General features: G+C 41.8%; 3 protein-coding genes across 4 annotated transcripts; 1 reads left to right on the forward strand and 2 right to left on the reverse strand.

The window, feature by feature from the left end:
* Window positions 1–598: 598 nt before the first annotated feature.
* Window positions 599–7,874, reverse strand: sharpin (SHANK-associated RH domain interacting protein). Of its 2 annotated transcripts, none has more exons than XM_029452963.1 (9): window positions 7,369–7,874; window positions 4,223–4,397; window positions 3,266–3,358; window positions 3,032–3,173; window positions 2,853–2,943; window positions 2,485–2,770; window positions 1,940–2,043; window positions 1,587–1,685; window positions 599–1,463 (listed from the first exon to the last, which is right to left on the reverse strand). In XM_029452963.1, the coding sequence occupies exons 1-9, from the start codon at window positions 7,861–7,863 to the stop codon at window positions 1,404–1,406; spliced, it is 1,545 nt and encodes a 514-aa protein (XP_029308823.1). In that variant the 5' UTR covers window positions 7,864–7,874; the 3' UTR covers window positions 599–1,403. The 2 variants fall into 2 exon arrangements, with proteins under 2 accessions (XP_029308823.1, XP_029308822.1); XM_029452962.1 differs by having other exon boundaries at window positions 1,587–1,688; window positions 7,369–7,872.
* A 1,164-nt stretch (window positions 7,875–9,038) lies between these two features.
* Window positions 9,039–13,666, forward strand: LOC115022101 (alanine aminotransferase 2). The gene is made up of 11 exons (XM_029452964.1): window positions 9,039–9,262; window positions 9,359–9,448; window positions 10,014–10,122; window positions 10,810–10,943; window positions 11,038–11,281; window positions 11,380–11,459; window positions 11,552–11,688; window positions 11,863–12,037; window positions 12,149–12,304; window positions 12,437–12,549; window positions 13,489–13,666. The coding sequence occupies exons 1-11, from the start codon at window positions 9,158–9,160 to the stop codon at window positions 13,577–13,579; spliced, it is 1,434 nt and encodes a 477-aa protein (XP_029308824.1). The 5' UTR covers window positions 9,039–9,157; the 3' UTR covers window positions 13,580–13,666.
* On the reverse strand, window positions 13,334–21,286 carry dhx30 (DEAH (Asp-Glu-Ala-His) box helicase 30). Its single transcript, XM_029452960.1, has 19 exons — window positions 21,115–21,286; window positions 20,783–20,919; window positions 20,565–20,675; window positions 20,210–20,458; window positions 19,974–20,126; window positions 19,715–19,882; window positions 18,538–19,008; window positions 17,677–18,048; window positions 17,499–17,577; window positions 17,284–17,388; window positions 17,010–17,185; window positions 16,710–16,916; window positions 16,535–16,616; window positions 16,196–16,389; window positions 15,907–16,066; window positions 15,613–15,770; window positions 15,261–15,364; window positions 15,035–15,174; window positions 13,334–14,344 (listed from the first exon to the last, which is right to left on the reverse strand). The coding sequence occupies exons 1-19, from the start codon at window positions 21,284–21,286 to the stop codon at window positions 14,085–14,087; spliced, it is 3,498 nt and encodes a 1,165-aa protein (XP_029308820.1). The 3' UTR covers window positions 13,334–14,084.
* Window positions 21,287–21,672: the final 386 nt, after the last annotated feature.

Here is a 21,672-nt window from a genome sequence, read left to right on the forward strand (position 1 = left end):
ATCTGATCAAGACGGAGTAAGATTAGAGTTCAAATACTGACATCATTTTGGGTTTAATTACACTGAATAACAAACTTTGAAAAATCTGTTTCCTAGTCAGAATTTTGACTTAGATGTTGTGGTATACCGGTTTTGACAATAACTAGATATTTACTGAGTTCCTACGCAGTACGGAAAAGTATTGGATTCGATTTTTAGTAATTCTAAGTCTGGATGAGTACAGGGGGAAAAAAGTATGGAAATATTTGTGTTTCTAGACTATTCTGATTTCCAAATGTCTAATGTAGTGTTTTTAATGCCGAGCAGGCAACCAGCACAGACACAGGTTTACCACAGAGGGCAGGCAAGAGCAAGCAGGACCGATGGTGTGCGAAGGAAAGCCGATGGACTAGTTCCCCCAGAACATGATCTGGTCCGTTTCTGTTATTGAACATTGAACTAGTTTAGGTTTGGTGTTAATGTATTTGTAATGTATGAGCTACAGTACCTCGCTACAAGCTAAGCCACCTGAACTATCTCTTTAAAACCTAGTGTACAAACAATCAATTACTACATACATCAATCATCTCAGAAGAAAGATCAATATACAAACGGAAAATTAGTTTAATTTCCATTATGTTTATTCGGGTAATGCAAGTTTTTACAGTATTATGTACTGAAAACAGATCATTCCATTGCTGTCACAGCTCACAGGGAATTGAGTAAAAGTAGAACAACTGATAAAGTGTGCATCAATTACTCAATGCATCTGGTTAAAAATAAAACACTTAGTACAATGTTATAAAAAAATAAAAGCACTTGACAACCCTGTAAACGCAGCACACCTTCTCAGCCATGGCTTTTGTTTTGTTTTTTCCTCTTTCTTCTTTTTAAACCCACCACACATTATGTTTTTTGGCAGACACCGCTCTCACAAACACACCAGGGTTACGGCACAAGGCTTCACCTTTTCTCTCGCTTCACAGTTGGCAGAAACTGAAAGTATGACATTCCCTCAACTTCAGCTGCGATCAAATGCAACAAAACGTCCATCACGTCTCTCTCACCTAAAATAAATATTAGGCCGTCTGTGTTGTCTGCATCACACACTCACACACACACACACACACGCACACACACTGTAAAATAAATAACAAAGAGGTCAGGCCAAAAATTCAGATGTATGTCATGGTCATGCCGAGATAACTGGTCAAAGCTGACGCTCTCCGTCTGCAGTTTGTAGTCCGAGCCTCGACCGGAGCAGCTCCGTGTCATGCTACAGTGCTTCAATCGCTCCAGCTGTCAGACGACTCTCAGTGCACTTGACAGTCTTTAAGTGAGTATTGTGTTGTTGAGCATCCGCACTCATGAGTGTGTGTGTGTAAGTGAGTGAGACATGGCGACCTGACGGCGACGATGTGCAGTCAGCTGCTGCTGCTGCTGCTTAAACCGGGCTCTCCGCGATCCTCTCTCCTTCCTTTCTCCTTAGTGAGACAATATGACACACAAACAAGAGGCGACTGTCACTGGGGGGGAAAAAGGTTACGAAGAGTAGTAAAAAAACAAAACAAAAAGAAGAATATTGATGTCCAGATATGATGCAGTACCTGCTGGATGTGTGCGTCAGGTCTGTCTGTGGCACAGATTTCGCAGCCCGGACGCGACGGCTTGTTGATGAAAGTGCATGAGGGACACGCCCACTCTGTCTGCTGAGAGGAGGGGATTTGAAAACAGATTTAGGAAGGAATCATTTTTCAGAACATTTAGCTAAAGTCATACAGGCTCATAGATGCATTTTGCATATCCTATCTTATTTGTGTCAGCATACTATTAAAATTCACACAGATATCCTAACAAAAGGCAGCCATGATTTCTTCCCAAGTTACACACGAGCTAAACTTTCATTTCCACTAAAATCAAACCATTTTTACATTTACTCTTATTGCGATTACTAACATACCTGTGTTTTACTGGCTTTGCTGGTGTGATCGTTCAGCTGCAGGTTCTCAATGTCGAGAACATCTTTGATATCACTTGGTCTGTCGCTGGCTCCACCGGTGCTCGCTGACGTTCACACAAACAGAGAAACACGTTTATAGAGCTGAACTTGTAGTATGTAGTATTTACAACAGAGTCAGAAAATATTTAGACGGTGACTTTTTGTTTGTTTGTTGGCTTTTCACATGGGATTTGAAATCAAACAATGACTACAAGGTAAACATCAGATTATGTAGAAAGGAAGTTTCAAACAATACTACAAAGATCTTTGTGTTAAAAACTCTTACTTTGCTGCTCTGGCCCTCCTGCAGTATTGTTTGGGGGACTATGAGTTCTACTGATCACCCAATATGGATGTCAACACCCTCAAACACCCTTAAAGCTGTAATTCAGCCCCTTTAACCTCGTATGTATAACTTTAACTCCAACGTGGAGTCCAAAATAATGAGGAACGTATCACTGTTGTAATACTTTCTGTGACAGAAAGGGTACGCTTGTTGAAGTTACCCTGGTTGCTGTGGGGTAGCCTCGAGGGCAGGGTGCTGTAACCCCTCCAGACTTGGGAGGTGGGGCCGTTGCCTGGTGGGAGAGGTGGAGCGAGGAGGGCGCTCTCCAGGTCCTGCTGGAACAGCTGGCGGGTGATGCGGGCTTGTCGGGCGGAGATCAGGTAGAGGTACGCCGTATCGCCGTCCTTCTGCACCCCGTAGGAGGCCAGCGACCTCGGCTCGGTGCACAAGCACTGACCAATAACCCATCGCTGCACGCGAGGGTGGAAACCGTACTCGAGGAACACCTGAAGAGCGAGAGTGGTGTCCGTTAGTGAAGAAACACTTGATACCGTTTCTTTTTTTTTTTATTGGTCTAAATTATCGAACCTGTTGCTTGAGTGCAGCCACGGTCATGTACGGAAAGACTTTCACATTGACACAACAGGATGACGAAACGTCCTCCACTACCACGGATAAACTGCAACACAGATACGGCACTATAAGTTGCAAAAACACACACAGAGCGGAAGCAATAAATCCTCAGCCCTCCGCAGTTTCTCTCTCACCTGATCTCTCCCTCGGCGTAGTTCTTTTCAGACAGCTGAATCGTCAGCACTGCTTTTTGCCGAGCCAGAGCGGACGCGTGCTGGGAAGCGGCTTGGGTGTCACCTGCTTCAATCGCCCTGACGAGCTCCAAACATAGCTCCTCTGAAAAAGAAAAAAGAAAAAGGTAGGTAGCATCCAAAAGTGACATTTTTAGAGCACGCTCTGAACACCCAGCTGTAAACAGAGATACACACCAGTGAGCGGCAGCGAGGCCGGGCTCCACTGCTCCGCAGCTTCTGCTGTGTCGTTGTGTCTGCCATCTGACTCGCATGTTCTAATATTTGCAACTGTCAGAGGAGAGAATTGAAAACTGTGTTATAAAAGTGCTTAAAACATGCGGTTATCAACACACACCATTATCAACCCATATCAGTGTGGATTTTAAAAACCCTGTTCTTTTTACTGTTTTATGTCTCAGTTGTATTCAGCTTACAGACACAAGGTATCACTTCCTTATGTGTATTAATACTTCCATATATATCCTAATGTCTCTGAAAGATTCTTGCCAAAGGAGACTTTACCTCCTCTTAATAAACACACTTAACGCTGTCCACCTGCAAAGCAAAGATATTTAATGGACAGTGATTAAAAGCCTAAAGAGCTAAAAAGGTACAATGCATCTGTTCTCTTTATTTTATATTCGAGGACACCACTTTGGTGGTGTCTTTTTATACTTTTTCACAAATGTCTTGATGTATTCCTTTTTTGGCATTTCTTCATTGGATAGCAAATAGCATGTTAGATAAGGAACCTTGAGAGAGACGGGTACAATAAATAAAAGGTCCTGGGATCGATGTGGGGACACGGTAAACATCTCGATCACCAGGCGGCTCCTGTTTCTAGTCGTTTGCTAGTTTTTAGTCACAATACAGATGAAATGCAACAGACATAATGTAACTCGGACATCTAGCTGAAGCACATTCGCATCAAAATGAAAACGCACAAATGGATTTGGCTTCGTTGGTTGAAAATCTACATATAAACGTGTAGTTAAGTTTAAGTAACAGTCATCATCAGTGTAATGCCGTTTATCAATAATTGATCTAATCTATAAACAGATACAGTATAATCTAAATCTCAGTTTTAAAGTTGTTATATTTATGTATGGACAAAGTAGGTTGAGGAATAAACAAAGTAGTTGTCAAACGGACCTCTATGTGCTTCTCTTAGCGATGACATCACCACGGTGGCCCACTCCTCGGCTTCGCGGTCGCAGCGGAAGTTGAAGCGGATGCAGTCGTGGGGCGGAGCAACGAGGCGCATCTCATGGCTGCGAGGGCATTTGACCTCGTACTGCACCGACCGCAGATCGAACTCTGCGATGAACTGAGAGAAAAAAAAGAAGAAAACAAACTTTTTACAAAAACAAACAAAACAAAAAGTTATTTAAAAGTAAATAATTCCAAAAGTTGTATTTCTAGTCCAGTAGGCATTGTAGGACTTCAATGATTAAACTGCTAATTATTTTCTCAATTATTTGATTATGGTTTAGTCTTTGACAAATGCCCATTAAATGTCTCAGAGCCCAAGGTGGCGTTTTAAAATTGATTGTTTTGTCAGACCGACAGTCCAAAACCCAAAAGATATTCAGTTTACTAGCAAATCTTCACATTTGATAGCTGGAACTAGCAAATGTTTTGGCCATTTTTCAAAACAATGCATCTATAATCAAAATGAGTTGCAGATTAGTTTTCTGTTCATGAACTTGTTTTAACTCTACAGCGTTAAAGGCAGTCTTTGGGGATTTGCATAGACACACATTGCTGACGACGTGACAACCTTTTCTTCATTATTCATCCATTGTCATAAACATGGAACAAAATATGGGTGCAAACGGCAATACACTTTGCAAGAGTATTAACATGAGAAAAGGAAATAATCCCTTGTAATACGGCAGAAAGCAGCCGAGATTACACTTAATCTGCCCTCTAACATTCACTGCAGCATCATTAGGGCATTGTAGCCTCTTGTGGGTAGAAAAAAAAAAAAGCAAAGAGGGATTTTCCTCCTGCCAGAGAGTGTATTTATACTCTGATGTGACTGTGTATGAACAGTCTGCCAGCTCAGGCTGACAAACTAAAAGAAGCTGCGATCAAAGTGAAAGTATGCAAATCAAAAAGCATCTCAATTGCCCAGGGGGGATCTGTCCGACTCGAGATTTCATCAAGATGAAAAGCCGAAACTGAGCCCGTCAGATTTTTTTTTAGGATAACGGTAAACAGTGAACTTGTCAAGAGGACAGATTTCAGAGTAAAGTTTTGTGAGATAGGCAAGAGTTCAAATTAAGTTCAACTTCACACATGATCTGATGTAGCCATGACAGCAATCGCCCCTAATACTGAAAGAGAAGAAGAACTCGTCCTTGTCCTGAAACGTGTCTCAGCACAAAGATCATCTCAACATATGTAACCTGAAGAAGTACATGATCAAAACAAACAAACGATGGGTGACATTAACAGTGTAAAGAGAAAACAATATATCTGGTTTAGCAATAGAGTAGGGCTGCAATTTACATTATTTTCACTATCGATTAATCGGCCGATTATTTTCTCAAGTGATCGTTTTATCTATAAAACATCTACAGTATGTAAATTGCTTGTTTTATTAGACCAACAGTCCAAAACTCCAAACATAACAAATGTACGACCAGATATGACAAGCAACAAATCATCCCATCTGAGAAAATGCAACCGTTTGGAATTTCTGCTGACAAACTAAAGTCTATTATAAAAGGTGTTGCTTGATTAACTTTCTGTCAATTAAGTAATTGACTTGTCGTTTTAGCAACTTAAGAGTACATTTGCCTCGTAAAGACATTGTTCAACAAGCACAGTACGTGTTCAAAAATAAACTAATTGTAAAGAATACAAAGAAGAATCCAGATGTTATAACCAAGACAGCAGCTCGACAATATTAAACCAACACAACATGCAGTGCAGACACAATTTAACTAATTAATTTTGGTTTATTTACAGAAAATATGACAATTTTGATAATCAAATCGATCCTTTTTAAAAGGGGGGACCAATGTTACAGATGAGGATTAGTTTACGTGTCACAAGGAGGACTAGACTACCACTCAAAGTGCAAAGACAGTTGTAAAACCTCTTCGGTGGCTTTGAAATATAACCCCTGATGACATTATCAGGGGTTAGCTCGGATTGAGCTTGACACATAAACATTTTTAAAAGGAAGTCTGCTAATGAAGTGTAGAGGGTCTGATGATATATAGTAACTAAAAGTTAGGATACTTCGGCCTCAGGACAAAACTCAAACTCAGCTCTTCAGGCTCAGCTCTACAAAGTCAAACTTTGCTCAAACTTGCTCAGTCAGATACAAAAGAAGAGTAAATCATTGTATCTTTATTAAGTTAAAAAGCACTATGTGAATGCAGAATATTTACCACAGTCTATTTACCTTTGTTGCTTCAAACAAATGTTAAGCCTTGTGTGACATAAGCGTTATCTTAGGTGGGGGCAAAGGATCAACTAATTGCACTTTTAAATTAAACTTTATGAACACCATCATCTTCATCATCATCATATAAAAAAGCTCTACTCACCGCCCCAAATGTGACAATGAAGCCACAGCTGAAACTTTATTGAAAGATCCACAATTTAACAGTTTAACCTTTTCAGGTTTCATAGTCTCATAATTATCTGGTAAGGAGAATGATGAGAGTTTCTGGGAACAATATGCCCCTCGATGCTTGAATTATCAAGAAGATCATTTGAAGCGATGAATAGAGACCTTCAACATGACACAGAGTGACAGGTGTAATAGTACATGCATTATAACCTCGTCATGCTGCTTATAACAAATACAAGGCTGAAAACTGGTAGAAAATTCCAACCTGTATTGTTATTAAGATCAGGAAAGTCTTACTGCATCTGTTTAACAGTGCAAAGTGTAAGGATTTCCCCTGATGAAAGAAAACTGAATGTGTTGTGTGGTTATGGGAAGAAGGAAAATGAAAGTGAAACTAGAAAAAATGTCTTAACTACACTATTGGTAACTAGATCATACAGTATATCAATATAACACTTCGAGGACAGTCTTGGGTGGTGTTGCAGCTGTATGTCTTTATAAACACGTGCGTTAAATGAGATCTGGTGTGATTTTATCCCCAAATCTGAAGCTATGGAGCTGCATTGTAGTGCTCCATAAAATGGCGTGAACAGGCCTTTACTGGTATAAAATATAACTGGGATTTACTAAGGTGGTTCATTACAAGCATATCTAAGCGGGTAACAATAGCACACTCTCTAAAAACACAGGCGTATGTGTGAATTCTCACCACACTGCGGTTTCCGCTCGTATCTCGCAGCGCCAGTCGGAACTCTCCGGCCCGGCTCGGGTCCATGCTGAGCTGTAGGCGCAGAGCCTCGCTGCCTGTTCCGGGGAGGCACAGGGGCCGGATCCCAGAATGGCACACCGAAACCCGGACTGACATTAAAACAGTACTGCAGCAAGGTGTCAGCGCAGGCCCGCTGCATGCAGCCTGTTGGGACGAGGCAGAGACCGGGGCTGGAGGAGCCCAGCCGCCTGAGCTGAGTGCCATGTCGCCGACACACAGAGGCGGAGTGAGGGTGTCTGAAGCCCCGCAGCAGGTGTTACGGCTGCCCGCTGCTTGTGTCTGGTTTATAAGGTCCACCGGTGTCTGAAGAGAGCGCGTTTCTTCACGGGCAGGCTGTGGTTGTCTCCTTGCCCCGCGAATTCTTCCATATCTACCCGACCCAAGCAGAGGAGTTAACGAAAAACAAAACAGGAAGTATAGGGGTACGTCTATCATTTATGTCCGTAGAGAAACTTGGACGTGATACATCCGGCCATAATAAATAACTTCTCAAAAGGATATAAAAAAAAATATATTTATTTAAATTTAATTACATGTTTTATCAGCAGAGTAACAGAAAAAAACAGCTGTAGATTTAATTAATTAATGTACATTAAAATAGTTTGCTGCTGTCCCTCAGAGTAGAGTAAAAAAGCAATGAAACCGTCACATTAATATAACACAAATATAACCTAAGCAGATATAGCAGAACACATAATCCTTATAATTATTATATATAAATTATTAAAATAATACATTAATGCAATACCAATAATCTATTAGTATGAAGGTCACCCTAAAATAGATAGTATGCTAATCCAATGATTTTGGACAGTCTCCTTACTGGAAATGTATTTTTCATTTGCATTTGATTATTTGTTATTAGCAAGAAATTCACCAAAGTAATGAAAAACAGTAGGCATACGAGCTGGTGTCCCTGACTCAGTTAAAAACTTGTTCTGCTGTCCCACACACTGAAGACAAAATAAGACAAACAATCAACAGATAATTAAATAATTAAATAAAACAAACACGTTCGACAGATGTGGGGCCCGTTGTCCTCTGCATATAGCAATACAAAATGTTTTTTTTCAATATATATATTTTTTGGTTACAGTACATTTCACAACGAAAGGTTGAACTAAGATATAAATATGTGTTGCATAATATAAATAAAATATATCTTATGGACTTTAGAACAGGACGAAGATGTTTGCTTTGTTCCAGTTATGCATGCGCTATAATTTATTTCTAGACTTTTTGCGAAAACCTGGGAACAATGTATTCCAGGAGCTGAGCCTAATGTAATGAGAAGTCTGAGACTAGCTACGTTTAGTTTCAGCCGGTGTCACGCACAGCCAGGACTGGAAGTTAATATTTAACAAATAAGAAAATTATTCTTCAGTTGGTGTTTTAGAAATAAGTGAAGGAATAAATGAATCCCAACACCTAGTTCTTAGATTAACTATTTATATAGTGCATCCAGTGTAAGATAAATACCCCGACAGAAAGCCAGGTCTTCAGAATTGACGGTGGCGTTCACTGTGATTACATCTCTGCAATTACTTGTATTGCTCACTCTCTGTTTTTCTTGGCTAAACTCCAATAAACCTTCAGCAAAAGAAGTCAAGTCGATCTCCTGCAGCTTCGTTGCTTTCCAGTTACAACGATTTCCTTCATACTATCTACTTGCAAAATTAAAACTTGCAGAAAGTTGGACAGCGACAGAAGTGAAAGAGGAATTAGAGAAATGTCTGTCCTGCAGGAGATTAGTCCAAATGTAAGGAACATGATACAGTTAGAGTCTACAGTCCTCGCCATACGAGCAAGACAGATCAAGGAAGAGCTCAGACAGGTAAAAACAAAAATAAGTAATCGACATATTTGCAATATGGTTTCCGTTAATCACTTTTCCAACCTGTGTTTGTGCTTAATATTCACCTGTCCACAGAAAGTGAGAAAGCCATACAAAGAAGTGATAGATGTCTCCTGGGGCGACCCGCACAGGGCAGGAGTGAAGCCTCTGTCATTTGTCCGGCAGGTAATCTGTAACCTTCCAAGACTACTCATCTTTAAACTGTATTAAAATGGTTGTCATCTTCTTTTGAATACAACTGTATGTCTTACTCTACTGTATCCGGGGCATCATCCCAGGAGTTTCTGTGTGTCTCATGTGGCAGGTTGTCACTGTTAAAGTTTACGTCAGGATCATGAATCGTGGCTGGTCCTGCTGCCCTGGTCCTGCTGGACACCGGGAAGCCTTTTTGACATTATCCTAGATTCATCCATACTTTTTCTTTTTCAATCACAATATAATTTCTGTCAAATCGATGTTGTATTTACATTATGTTTTTCATCCTGTACACACAGTATATTGCACGTCTGTCCGTCCTGGGAGAGGGATCCCTCCTCAGTTGCTCTCCCTGAGGTTTCTTCCATGTGTTCCCCCTTTTAATTATGGGGTTTCTTTTAGGGAGTTTTTCCTTGTGCGGTGCGAGGATCTAAGGACAGAGGGTGTCATATGCTGTACAGTCTGGAAAGCACACTGAGACAAATATATAAATACAAGTGATTGAAATGTGACTGTGTTTCTTCATATGTTGCAGGTTCTTTCAGCATGTCTTTATCCTCAGCTGTTGAACAGCGACACACTGCCAGTGGACGTCCGACAGAGGGCTCAGACGCTGCTTGCGGGATGCGACGCAGGGAGTGTCGGTAAGAGCTGTGCATGTGCTATTATTACAATGCAATGTTAAAGAGTCAGCTCATAGAAATGACTACCTTTTTATTGACTTATACTGGTATCTTTTGGTTTTATTTGCCCAGGTTTTGGGATATCTGTCTCCAAGATTTCTGGACCCTCTAAATCTAAGTGATTAAAATGTTTGTTTGTGTACTTCTTGGTTTGCATATGCGCTACGTTACTTTACGTTTATCGAATAAATAGCACCACAGTTTCTCAATTGTGAGGATGTGTCGCTTTGTTTGGTTTTACATCATTGTAAATTGAATATGTTGTGGTTTTGGTCGGGCAAAACAAGCTGACAAGGTCAAATGTAAACTTTTGCTCTACGTTATGGTGATCTGCATTCTTCATTGTTTACTGACATTATATAGATTGACCCGTTAGTTGTAGCCCTTTAAGACATTAAATAAATCTCATCGAATAAACATCTTAATAGGCTTCATTATAATAGACTAAGACTACATAAAGTAATTGTGAAATCCAGATATCCCATAAAAAATAGCCTATAATAAGTGTATTGTTTTACGTGTGGCGTATATGTAATATTCAAACACTAAATAAATATATTATAAGACATATGTAATTGAAATAGAAAATAATGATATAAAGATACAAATAAAATACAACAATATTAACTTTCCTGATTATTCCTCCAGGTTCTTATACTGCTGCAGCGGGTATATCAGAAATAGTCTGCAGAGTTTCTGAATTCATAACCAGACGAGATGGTGGTGTTCCTTCTTACCCTGAACACATATTCATCAGCCCCGGCTCACAGTGGGCACTCACGGTAACAATAGCTATTACTGACATACTGTGATATTATTCACTGTGTCTCTTCCTCCTGGAGGTAACGCAATCTTTTCCTTTCCTGTGTTTATTAGTCCATTCTCAACGTCTTGGTGAACAGCGAGGCTTCCCCCAGAACAGGTGTGCTGACTCCAGTGCCATGCTACTCCACTGCCACTTTGTCCATCATGGGTCTGGGAGCAGATATCGTTCCCTACTACCTCAGCGAGGAACAGGGCTGGGAGCTGCAGGTGGAGGAGCTGCATCGAGCGCTGGACTCTGCTAAGGGAGCCTGCAACCCTGTAGCTCTGTATGTCATCAACCCTGGAAATCCCACAGGTAGTGCAATCTAACTAGAATGGACATCATCTAAGCATATTTTTGTATGATAGAATGTGGTATCACATGTGTGTGTTTTCATGCCACGTTGCCTGTAGGTCATGTTCAAAGCAGGAAATCAATGCAAGAGGTGATCCGGTTGGTTGCAGAGAAGAGGTTATTCCTTCTGGCTGATGAGGTGAATGTCTTGAACCATAGTCGTCTAAAACCAGATGAATTTATAAAACCTCAACAAATAACGTGTAAATAAACGTGGGTTCTCCTCCACAGGTCTACCAGGACTGTGTTTATGGGGAAAATAGCGAGTTCGTCTCTTACAAGAGGGTTCTGGCTGAGATGGGTCCTCCTCTTTCAGACACAGTGGAGCTGGCATCCTTCCACTCCGCATCCAAAGGCATCATGGGAGAGTACGGTTTCAGTCCTCAAGAGTAGTGTCAATTAATCCAGCCGTATGCTCATTATACTTCCTAAACAAATGCAAACACATTTTCATAGTTTCAGTCATTTTGGAGATCGTGTCATTTGACCAAAAGCTCCAGAACAGCTGCTCATTGGACTCTTCGCACTTTCTCTCTCCCCAGGTGTGGTCTGCGTGGTGGATATGTGGAGCTGGTAAATCTGGACCCCGCTGTTATGAAATACATCTACAAACTGTTCTCGACATACAGCTGTGCACCTGTGTTGGGCCAGATTGCCCTGGATCTGATGATGAACCCTCCACAACCAGGAGATCCCTCATACCCACTTTATAGTGAGGTGAGAGCAGAGATATGCAGTTCAGATTACTACTTTAGCAGTTTCAAAATGGCATTTGCTTTACTCGCAGTTTGATTTTTTGATTTTCGTCCTTGCCTTTAACTTCTACAGGAGACACAACACATCAGGTCCACGCTGGCTCATAATGTAAAGAGGGTCTTTGAGGTAGTAAACAGTCTGCCGTGTTTCTGCTGCCAGCCAGTGGAAGGAGGAGCATTCGCCTTCCCCAGACTGCATCTTCCACATAAAGCCATTGAGAAAGCCAAGGTTACAATACTATCTCATAGAACTAAGTATATACAATGCAACATCTGAGCAATACAATCATTAAGAAAGCTCACATATCTGGTTAATCAGTTATACAATATTGTACACCTGGTTATGTTTGTCTTATTTTAGGAAATGGGAATGCAACCAGATATGTTCTACTGTGTCAGACTACTGGAGGACGCCGGTGTGTTGGTCAGTCCTGGTCAGGATCTCGGACAAAAGGAGGACACGTACCACATCAGGTAATACACATCATATAAACCAAAATGTAATATTATGAATACAGTACAAAAATAACAAAAATCATTGGGTTATACTTTGAAGTCTATAATGCATTCATAAGACTTATAATTCATTAGAGATGTTTATAATCATGCATGATGGCTGATAGCAAGGTTCATAACGCTTTATACCTCCACACGAAGTGATCATAGATTTCATGGTGTTGGTCGTCTGTTCACTGACATTAGGAAATATGCTGTTCAAGTTTCTAAAGAGATTGTTATTCTTTAACTTTTATTTACCCAGTGTAGGTTAGTGGAGCTCGCATGTTGCACATTCAGAACCTGTGATTGCTCAAAATGACCCCATTGTACTATTGGCCACTGTTTGGTTTGATGCCTTTTCATTACAATGTGAAGTTGTGTGTTTTGTCTTACACTTGCTCATAATTATGTTATAGTATCATACAACTGTGAAAACCTTTATCCCATGCTTTACAAGTCATGCTATAGCGTGTTTTTGATGTTTATAGCACATTATTTCATTTCAGAAATGTAGAATCTGTTAAAACACATGTCAGCATTCACACAGTTAGTGGCTACCATACAGGGTGGAACACACACACACACACACACACACACACACACACACACACACACACACACACACACACACACACACACACACACACACACACACACACACACACACACACACACACACACACACACACACACAGGGGATTGACCACTGGACGACCACTCTATTAATATATACTCTCATTAAAACATTAATACAATTATAAACATTAATAAAGAGTTTTTATAAAGTTATACATGCACTATAATGTTTCAGGAACATGTTTATCATGCATTATAGAGGCTGACCTTCATATAAAGTGTTATGAAACATGTATAATAAGTGAAATCTTTACCTTTAATTCTGCTTTCTTTCTGCAGATTTTGCATTATGACCTCTGAGGACACCATGGAAGAAGCGCTGAGGCGACTATCCAGCTTTCAAACACAGTTCATGAAAGTCTTTTCTTAAATCAAGTCCTCTCTTATGTTCAGTTTATCTTCTCATCTATGTGCAGTTCAATAATTCATTTAAAACAATAAAAAGGATCGGACCACTTTCCTCATGTTAGCGTGTGAATGTTTATTGCAATAAATATGACGGAATTTATACTATGCAGACGGTTATAATGACGTTTTAGCCAATGATCCTTCGAGGCAACATGTAACTTCTGCTTTTCAGAAAGCAAATAACCATGAATAATTAACCGCAGTCCAAAATCCTAACCAATGGATTTCATCACACCACGTGGAAGTTCATCATTAACTTCAACAATAACAGCAGCAGACAACAGTCCACTGTGGATTTCTGCTCTCCAAGAGTCCCGAGTTCAGCACATTAGGTATTGACACAGCTACTCACAACTTAAAAAAAGAAAAGACGACAACGACATACAATTGAGAGACCGTCGTCCTCTTTGCTTCCTCTGTACCAGCCAGCAGATTCAACATGCGCGCGTTCAAAGTGCTTGATGTCATCAATCCACCTCACTGTCACTGTCCTGGTTCTGAACAGAAGGGTTTGATTCTGTATTGTTGAGCAGATCTACAAGTAAGGAGATGAGCTTTCCGTCTTGAGAAGCGTAGTTCCCGGCGCTCCTGGGGTTGTTGAGGTTGCGGTACAGCATGGTCTGAATGGAAGTGCGTAGCTGCCACAGCAGCTCCCAGGTCTCAACAGACAACTCGCAGCACACCAGAGAACTGCCAGGAAATGAGACCTCCACTCGGCCTCTGCTCACTGGGACATGAGAGAAGAGGACAGAGGTGTTTATGAAGGGAGGAGGAATTACTGCGATGGTGATAATATTTAAGTGCTTCGGAGGAGCACCTCTTTATAGCATTTTGTAGTTATTGTTTTGAGCAAAATGTTTTTTAAAAAGTCTTAAAATAAATGAAATGATGTGCTATTAAAAACAAAAAGGTGGAACATGTGTCTCTGAGCACTCTATAGTCGTCACTACGGATCAGTTAAACAGACTTGATAGTTGATGCGGCAAACTTGTTAAGAAACGGCCGTCTAATTAAACATCCAGTATTATTATTATTGTATAACAATATTGAGTCACTTCTAACCATTTAACTTTTATGCGTCTACCAACTCCTGAGGGAAATATCTGGCTCTTTAGCTGCTGAATGCTCCACTGAGTTCAACAGCTCGTCACTAACTGCATGTTCGGGTGATAATTCTCTGTAGATTCATCACCACGAGCAACAACTTTGACATTGACACCTTAGAAAAGTATTGATTATAAATGTCTTACGGCGAAATAACAATTCATCTAAAAACGGCTAACATGAACACAATGTGAGATTAATTAATACAGTGAAATGAAATCACAATTCAGTCTAATTATCGGGGTTCTTTTGCCCTAAAATCCTCCTAAGCACCTACAAACACCAGTGCCTTTGTTATTAACATCTTTATTACCTCTCTCTGTGATATCACAGTCTGTGAGCAAAAGCAAGGCGAGTGGATGGACCGGAGAAGAGTCTCTGATGAAAACGCAGCCGTTTGACTGGACAGCGCTGAAGAAGGTCAACCAGCGACTAGGGAGATCATCCTTTCCCCTACAACACAACGAGGCAGACAATACGTTTACGTACGCACTGTGAAAAAGTAAAAAACCTAGTGTAATTTTGGAGCGTGTTCAAACCTGTTCACTGAGGAGCGGTGAAGCATGACTGGCCCACGGAGGGTGCGCAAAGATATACCCTTGGGGCGAAAGCGCCCTCCTTTGGTCATGGCACCTTTCTTCACCTGAGAAAAATGTAAGAGTTGTAAGTAAGTGATGTGATTCTGGTACATTTAATGCTGGCTTTGACCCAGACAACTTAGAAACTTAGAAACAACGTCACCACTAAAACAGACAAGACATGCCTCCTAATCTAAGAGCTCATATTTAGACATCTGACACTTCTGGCTTTAACCTTTGATGGAGCAGAGCAGGAAATAAAAAGACTGCATAAAGTATATATGGTATAATAGACTCCTCTGTTGCCATTTACCTGAATGAGGTTGGGATAGAGTCCAGCCAGCAGGACAGCTTTAAGCAGCTCATCCTGGTTGCTGTACTGGTTGTAGATCGAAGAGTGATTCTGGCACTCGTTGGCACGAGCCACCAGCCCGGCTTCCTGCAGGTTCGCGCTGAACTGACTGATGAGACCTGCAGCGCGACGTCACAAGAACAGAATCATTTTTTGAAAAAGTAAAAAAAGAAAAAGAAGGTAAAAAGTGATGCAAAAACGCCAACTATGTACCGAGACAACGTCTATATGAATGTGTGTGTGCTTCAGACTAACCGTTGATGAATCGAAGACTTAACCTGGACAGAATGTGGTTGTCCAGATATTCATCCCGGTCCTCTCGGCCCCCCTCATACTGAACTCTCCTCCAGCCCAACACGGCTCTAATTAATACCAAAAAGTCGCTGTAGCTGGAGCCGCTCAGAGACTCTTTCACCTGGACAAGCAGAACGTAGCGCAATGAACGATAATTAATAACTACATGACTTCCCCTTGTGCCGTTTTATAAAGTCAGATGTTATCTTCAAACCCTGTGGACCAACGGGTGGGTGTGAAAACATCTTACCTCGTTAACAAGAGCTCTGTTCTGCATGCTGTTGTAAAAAGGGTCTCTGGTCAGGCAGCCAGCTACAGACAGCATGGGCAGAACACATCTGAACATAGAACTCAGGACCAGCACTTTGCCCAGACGAGGGTCACATGACATGCGGGAGACACGTTCTCCTAAAGGCGTCAGGGTTTCAGTCTTGGCCAGAACTCCTACGAAGCAAACGTCGACAGTTTAGAGATTAATCTAATCCCAGATTGAACATGGTAAATTCGACACACACACACACACACACACACACACACACACACACACACACACACACACACACACACACACACACACTACATCACTCACCAATGTCTTGTAGATTTTGGACAGCGTCTTTCACAGCCTCTTGCTCGGGACTGTCCAACAGTTGGGATAAGGAATCTACGGCCTCCACAGACAAAGACATACTTCAATAAGTCAGAAACACCCGAAATAACAGGCAAAGAGAAAATCTAACAAAGCCATTGTTCTCTTATAATACCTTGCAGTTAGGACTGTGGATTTTGGCTTGCATTGCCAGATTCTCCAGCGGGGTGCGCAGGATCTCCGGGGTGGGGAAGGGAGCCATGGTTTCCAGCTGCTGTCGTGGAAACAGGTGGTAAGACTGTCCTGGCTGACAGCGCCCTGCTCTCCCTTTTCTTTGAGTGACGTTAGAACGAGATATCCAAACCGTTTCCAGACAGGAGACCTGGAAAACCAAAACGACAACCGATTTGATTATTCACAGAAAATACAACAAATCTTCAGCTTGATCAGAGTTTACAAAGAAACAGATACTAACCTTACTCCGTGGGTCATATTGCTGTTCTTTGTGAGTTCCTGTATCCACCACATGGACGATGTCATCTATGGTGACTGAGGTCTCAGCAATGTTAGTGGTGAGGACAATCTTCCTCTGGCCCACTTGGGGGCGCCGGAACACTACCTGCTGGTCTGCTACTGATAAACTTGAGTGCACTAAAAGGAAAGGGGGGAAAACATATTATAAATCCCATCTTCTCTACACTGGAAGGACAAAAGACCCGTCTTTGTAAATCTGTCTCATGCTCTCTTACATGGCAAGATCAAGTGTGAGGCTGAGGAAAAGTGGCGCTTCTCCTCCAGCTTCTCTTGAACAGCCTTGATTTCCTGCCATCCAGGGAGGAAACACAACACCGCACCTAAAGCACGAGGGGAAATCGATTAAAAAAACCTAACAAATATGACTCCGATCGATCATCTTAAAGCACCGTTATAAAAGCATCATTTAGAGAGTTAGTCTTTTAGTTACCTGGCTCTCCACGTCTGTCAATGTGATCGATTACATCAGCTACTAAACCTGCATCCGGTGTAATATCGTCTGTTCCTCCCTTAAAACAAGAGGAAATATATATTCATGAGACATGACTAGAGAAAAAAAACATATGCAGAGAACATACTAAAGTTATGAACAGAGGCTCATGTCTCACCTTCATCGTCTTTTGGACCGGCATTGGGCGTCCCATGTCTCTCATCACATCCTCCAGGTATCTGTCCTTCACTGGGTGCATGAATCCGGGCACTTTAACAATCGGGCAGCCCCCAAAGTACTCGGACAGCCTCTGCTTGTCACCAGTAGCGCTCATAAGCACCACTCGTAGGTCAGGGTTCTCCTTTAAGCAGGAGCGCAGCAGAGACAGAAGCAGGTCCGTGTTGATGTCCCTCTCGTGAACCTCATCCACCACCACATGGCTGATCCCCTTCAGAGAACAGTTCGACTGCAGCTTCTTCAGCAGGACGCCCACTGTGAGGAAGAGTAAGGCTCCTCCGCTGCTCTCTGGTGGTTGGCTCTCAAGTCTCACCTAGGCACAGAAAATAATTACTTAAAAATAGAACAAAAATAATGTGAATAATCATAATAACAAGAGTATAACAACAGGAAGGAACAAGCTCTTCAACTGTAGTCACATTTGTATTACATGTCTGAAAAATGTTTAGGGTGCTTCCAGCCACTAAAGTCACATATACAGCAAGCAGTCACAATCTGTCTGTATAAATAATAAAAAATGTTATCACAAAACTCAGGTCCATAACTGTTACTCAAATAACTCAGTTTTGCATACAGTACGGCAATTATTATTATTATTTTTTAAACAATCACTTAGAATTTTAGCAAAATGTTTCACATTTAAAATCAATAGTATAAAAAGGTGTCATTCATTTAGTTATTAAAAGGTTTTGATATTTCCCCTCATTTATCTCAGTACAGAACAGAAGGCGTTGCATCCAGGAGGCTGATTGTTGCAGTAAAAACATGCAGGACATACAATATTCTATAAACTTGTATCTACCTGATATCCCACAAAGTGTTTTAGACCTGGACCCATCTCATCTGCAACGCGGTGAGCCACGGACACGGCGCTGATCCGACGAGGCTGCGTCACAAGGATATTGCACATGGCCCCCTGACCAGCTCTCACACACTCCTCCAGCAGGAAGCGGGGGATCCGTGTAGTTTTCCCACATCCTGTTTCACCATCAATCACAACCACCCTGGACGACTGCACCGCAGAGATCACTTGCTGACGGTGGGCATCCACTGGGAGCTCCACGCTCAGTGCAGGGTTCGCTCTCTCCCACATCTTCTGCAGGTGGGTGCTGAGCTGCCTGACATTATGCTCAGACATCTGTGCGTACCGCCTGCCTGTGATGGCGTCTGTGAAGGCCTCCTCTTCCTCCTCCTCATCGTACTTGTTTACCGTCTGCTGTCCTCTAGCCTCTTCCTCCTCATAAAGCCTTTGTACTTCTGTGTCCACAGGGTACTGTTAGAAAGACGAGGCATTAGGTCTGACATAACCTTAATACATTACATGGCCAACAGTTGAACATAACAACCATAAGTGAAACATTTGAAGACAACATTTAAATATGCTGCTATTACAACCTCTACACTTCTTTAAAGGCTTTCAAGAAGGTTTTGGAACGTGGCTGCAGGGATTTGCTCACATTCAGCTACAAGAACATTAAGCTGAGGTACTGATGATGGACGCCGACAGCGTATTAAAAACACATCCACAGTTATACACACAATTATAATCTGTTATTTTAGTTGTCAACAATAGACGGCTGAACCGTTAACCTTATGTATAGTGCTCGTACAGGTTAGTTTGGTAAGGAGCCGAACCTGACAGCTTGGACAAGCAACAGGCTCGACGTCTCCAAATAATTGTTGCTGCATTAACTTTCCATAAATGTAAAATCCCTTCTTGTAGTAATGCAAACTGTTTCCCAGTGTTTCAGCATCTAATTAGCTTCAAGATCATGGATCTATTGCTCAAATTGTATTGTGTGTCTCACCTGATACCTGAAGCAGCAGGACAGTGTTTTAACACAGCTGCTGTTTCAATCAAGTTCTTCCAAGTCCACAGATGATGTGTTTATAAACTTTTGTCCATGTTGTTCAAAGATTCACATACACTCATGATAAGAACATCTCTTCCATCTTTCTCACATGAGGTGAAGACTGACCTGTGCAAAGTAAGTTCTCATGTGGTCCTCCAGGTATTCCGGGACTTCCAGGGGGAGGGGGCGTCTCTGTTTCTCTCCAGCCTCTTTCAGCTTCGCTCGAGTCTCCTTCAGCCTCTCTTTCTTGATGTAAGACAGCGGGCTGTTGTTTTCATCCAGCAGCTTCAGCTCCTAGACCATGATGCATCGTATAACACAGCTATAAACATGTAGGTAAAGGGTATAGTGTTTTTTCTTTCTTTTCTTACAAAATCATCCTCACCTTCAGTTTGACGCAGGCAAGAGCTGCAGCTATCCTCTCCGCTCTCACTCGGGTGTTTGCTGATGCGGAGAACGTCATCTTCTCTGGCCAGTGCAGCGTCAGGTCACACTTCTTAAGCCTTCCTCCGGTTGTTGTTCTGAACATCACCATCTCCTGTCAAGATGGAGAATGCCAGTTTATAATACATGATCGGTTAAGTTTAGCTTTCATTGCGCGATGGATAAAGAGCTACAAACCTCCATTCTTTTGAATGACGTGGCCATCTGCATGATGTTGTTGAGGAGAGCTTTAGGTTTTGGAAAGAGGGAAAGAGCCTCAGAGGTGTTTGAGGTGTTTTCTTCAGGGAGCCACTGTTTTTCTGAGTCCGCTATCGCTCTAGACAAAGAAGAGTCTTTCTTGCCATCATGAAGTTGCGATAGTAACCCTCCTTTCCTGCCAGCTCTCCTCCCAGGGAGCTGATTATTTGGACCAATTACACCCATTTCCTGTACACGAAAAGAGAGGGCAAGTGATCAAATATTACTACAGATTGGTAAGACAAAAGGGAAATGTGTGACTACTTTATACAATCTGAGGTCAACTGCAGCTTACTCTGAGCTTCAAACAAGCAGCAGCTGCAGCAATTCGTTCTGCATCGATCTTCTTAGATGCAGAACCCTCCTCTTCAATTTTACAGGGCCACAGCAGTGTGACAGTGGCTTTCTGCAGAAACAAAGTTACAATACAAAGCTGAATTATGTGACGCATTAGCCCTCAATGGACACATGATGTTTCTAGAAACCCCATGTCATTATGACTTTTGTTCTGACCTTGACTCCTGCATTTTGCGTGCAGTTGTACTGGATGAGCTGGGACGTGTCGCTGACTCCCAGTGAACGGGAGATGAGGTTATTCAAGAGACTTTTAGGATCTGGAAACTCCTTCAAGAGGTTCGGGCTCACGTTATCTAAACAGTCAAATCAAAAGGTCACACACACACAGCTAGAACGACGATATGTAACTTCCACCCCGAACTACAGACCCCGAAACACAAGCATGAATGTTGTTGTTGTTTTTTACATGATGAACGTCCTTGACGTTTAGCGCAGCTGGGAAATGTCACCGGTTAGCTAGTTTGGCTAACTGCTAACTCTTCACTCACCTTGTTTAGTCTGTAAATCTGATGTCCCGTCATCCTGAAAGCTTCGTGCTGTTGTACTGTACCACCGCTGTTCTCTGCTCCAGTTAGACGGTGTTTTGATTCCTGTATGAACACATTTGGCAACATTACACAGCGCTCTGAACCGCACGATTAGTCCACCGGGCAGCGCCATCTTTGAAACTACAATTTCTTCCTCTGCTCTGCGGCGGCAGCGTGCTGAAGTTGACGCCAGTGGTCATACCGGCTCCCTCTTCTTCTTCTTTTTGTTTAATGGCAGGTGGCAACCTAGCCTTCTAGGTGCATTACCGCCATCTACCGTGCTGGAGTGTGGACCAGAGACCTCAATTTCTATTTAGACTATGAGACAATCAATAAATAAAACAAAACAAAACAAAGATAAAATAAAAATAATTATCTTCATTAACCCAGTAGCCTACCTTTTAAAAACTCAAACAAGGCTTTATATTTTACTTATTGATAAAAGTATTATAATATTTTTCTTAAGATTCAATACTCCCACCCCACAATTCTTTAACTCTCCTCCTACTCCTTCTTAAT

Source organism: Cottoperca gobio, chromosome 17 (assembly GCF_900634415.1).
Source record: "Cottoperca gobio chromosome 17, fCotGob3.1, whole genome shotgun sequence".
Lineage (NCBI taxonomy): Eukaryota > Metazoa > Chordata > Actinopteri > Perciformes > Bovichtidae > Cottoperca > Cottoperca gobio.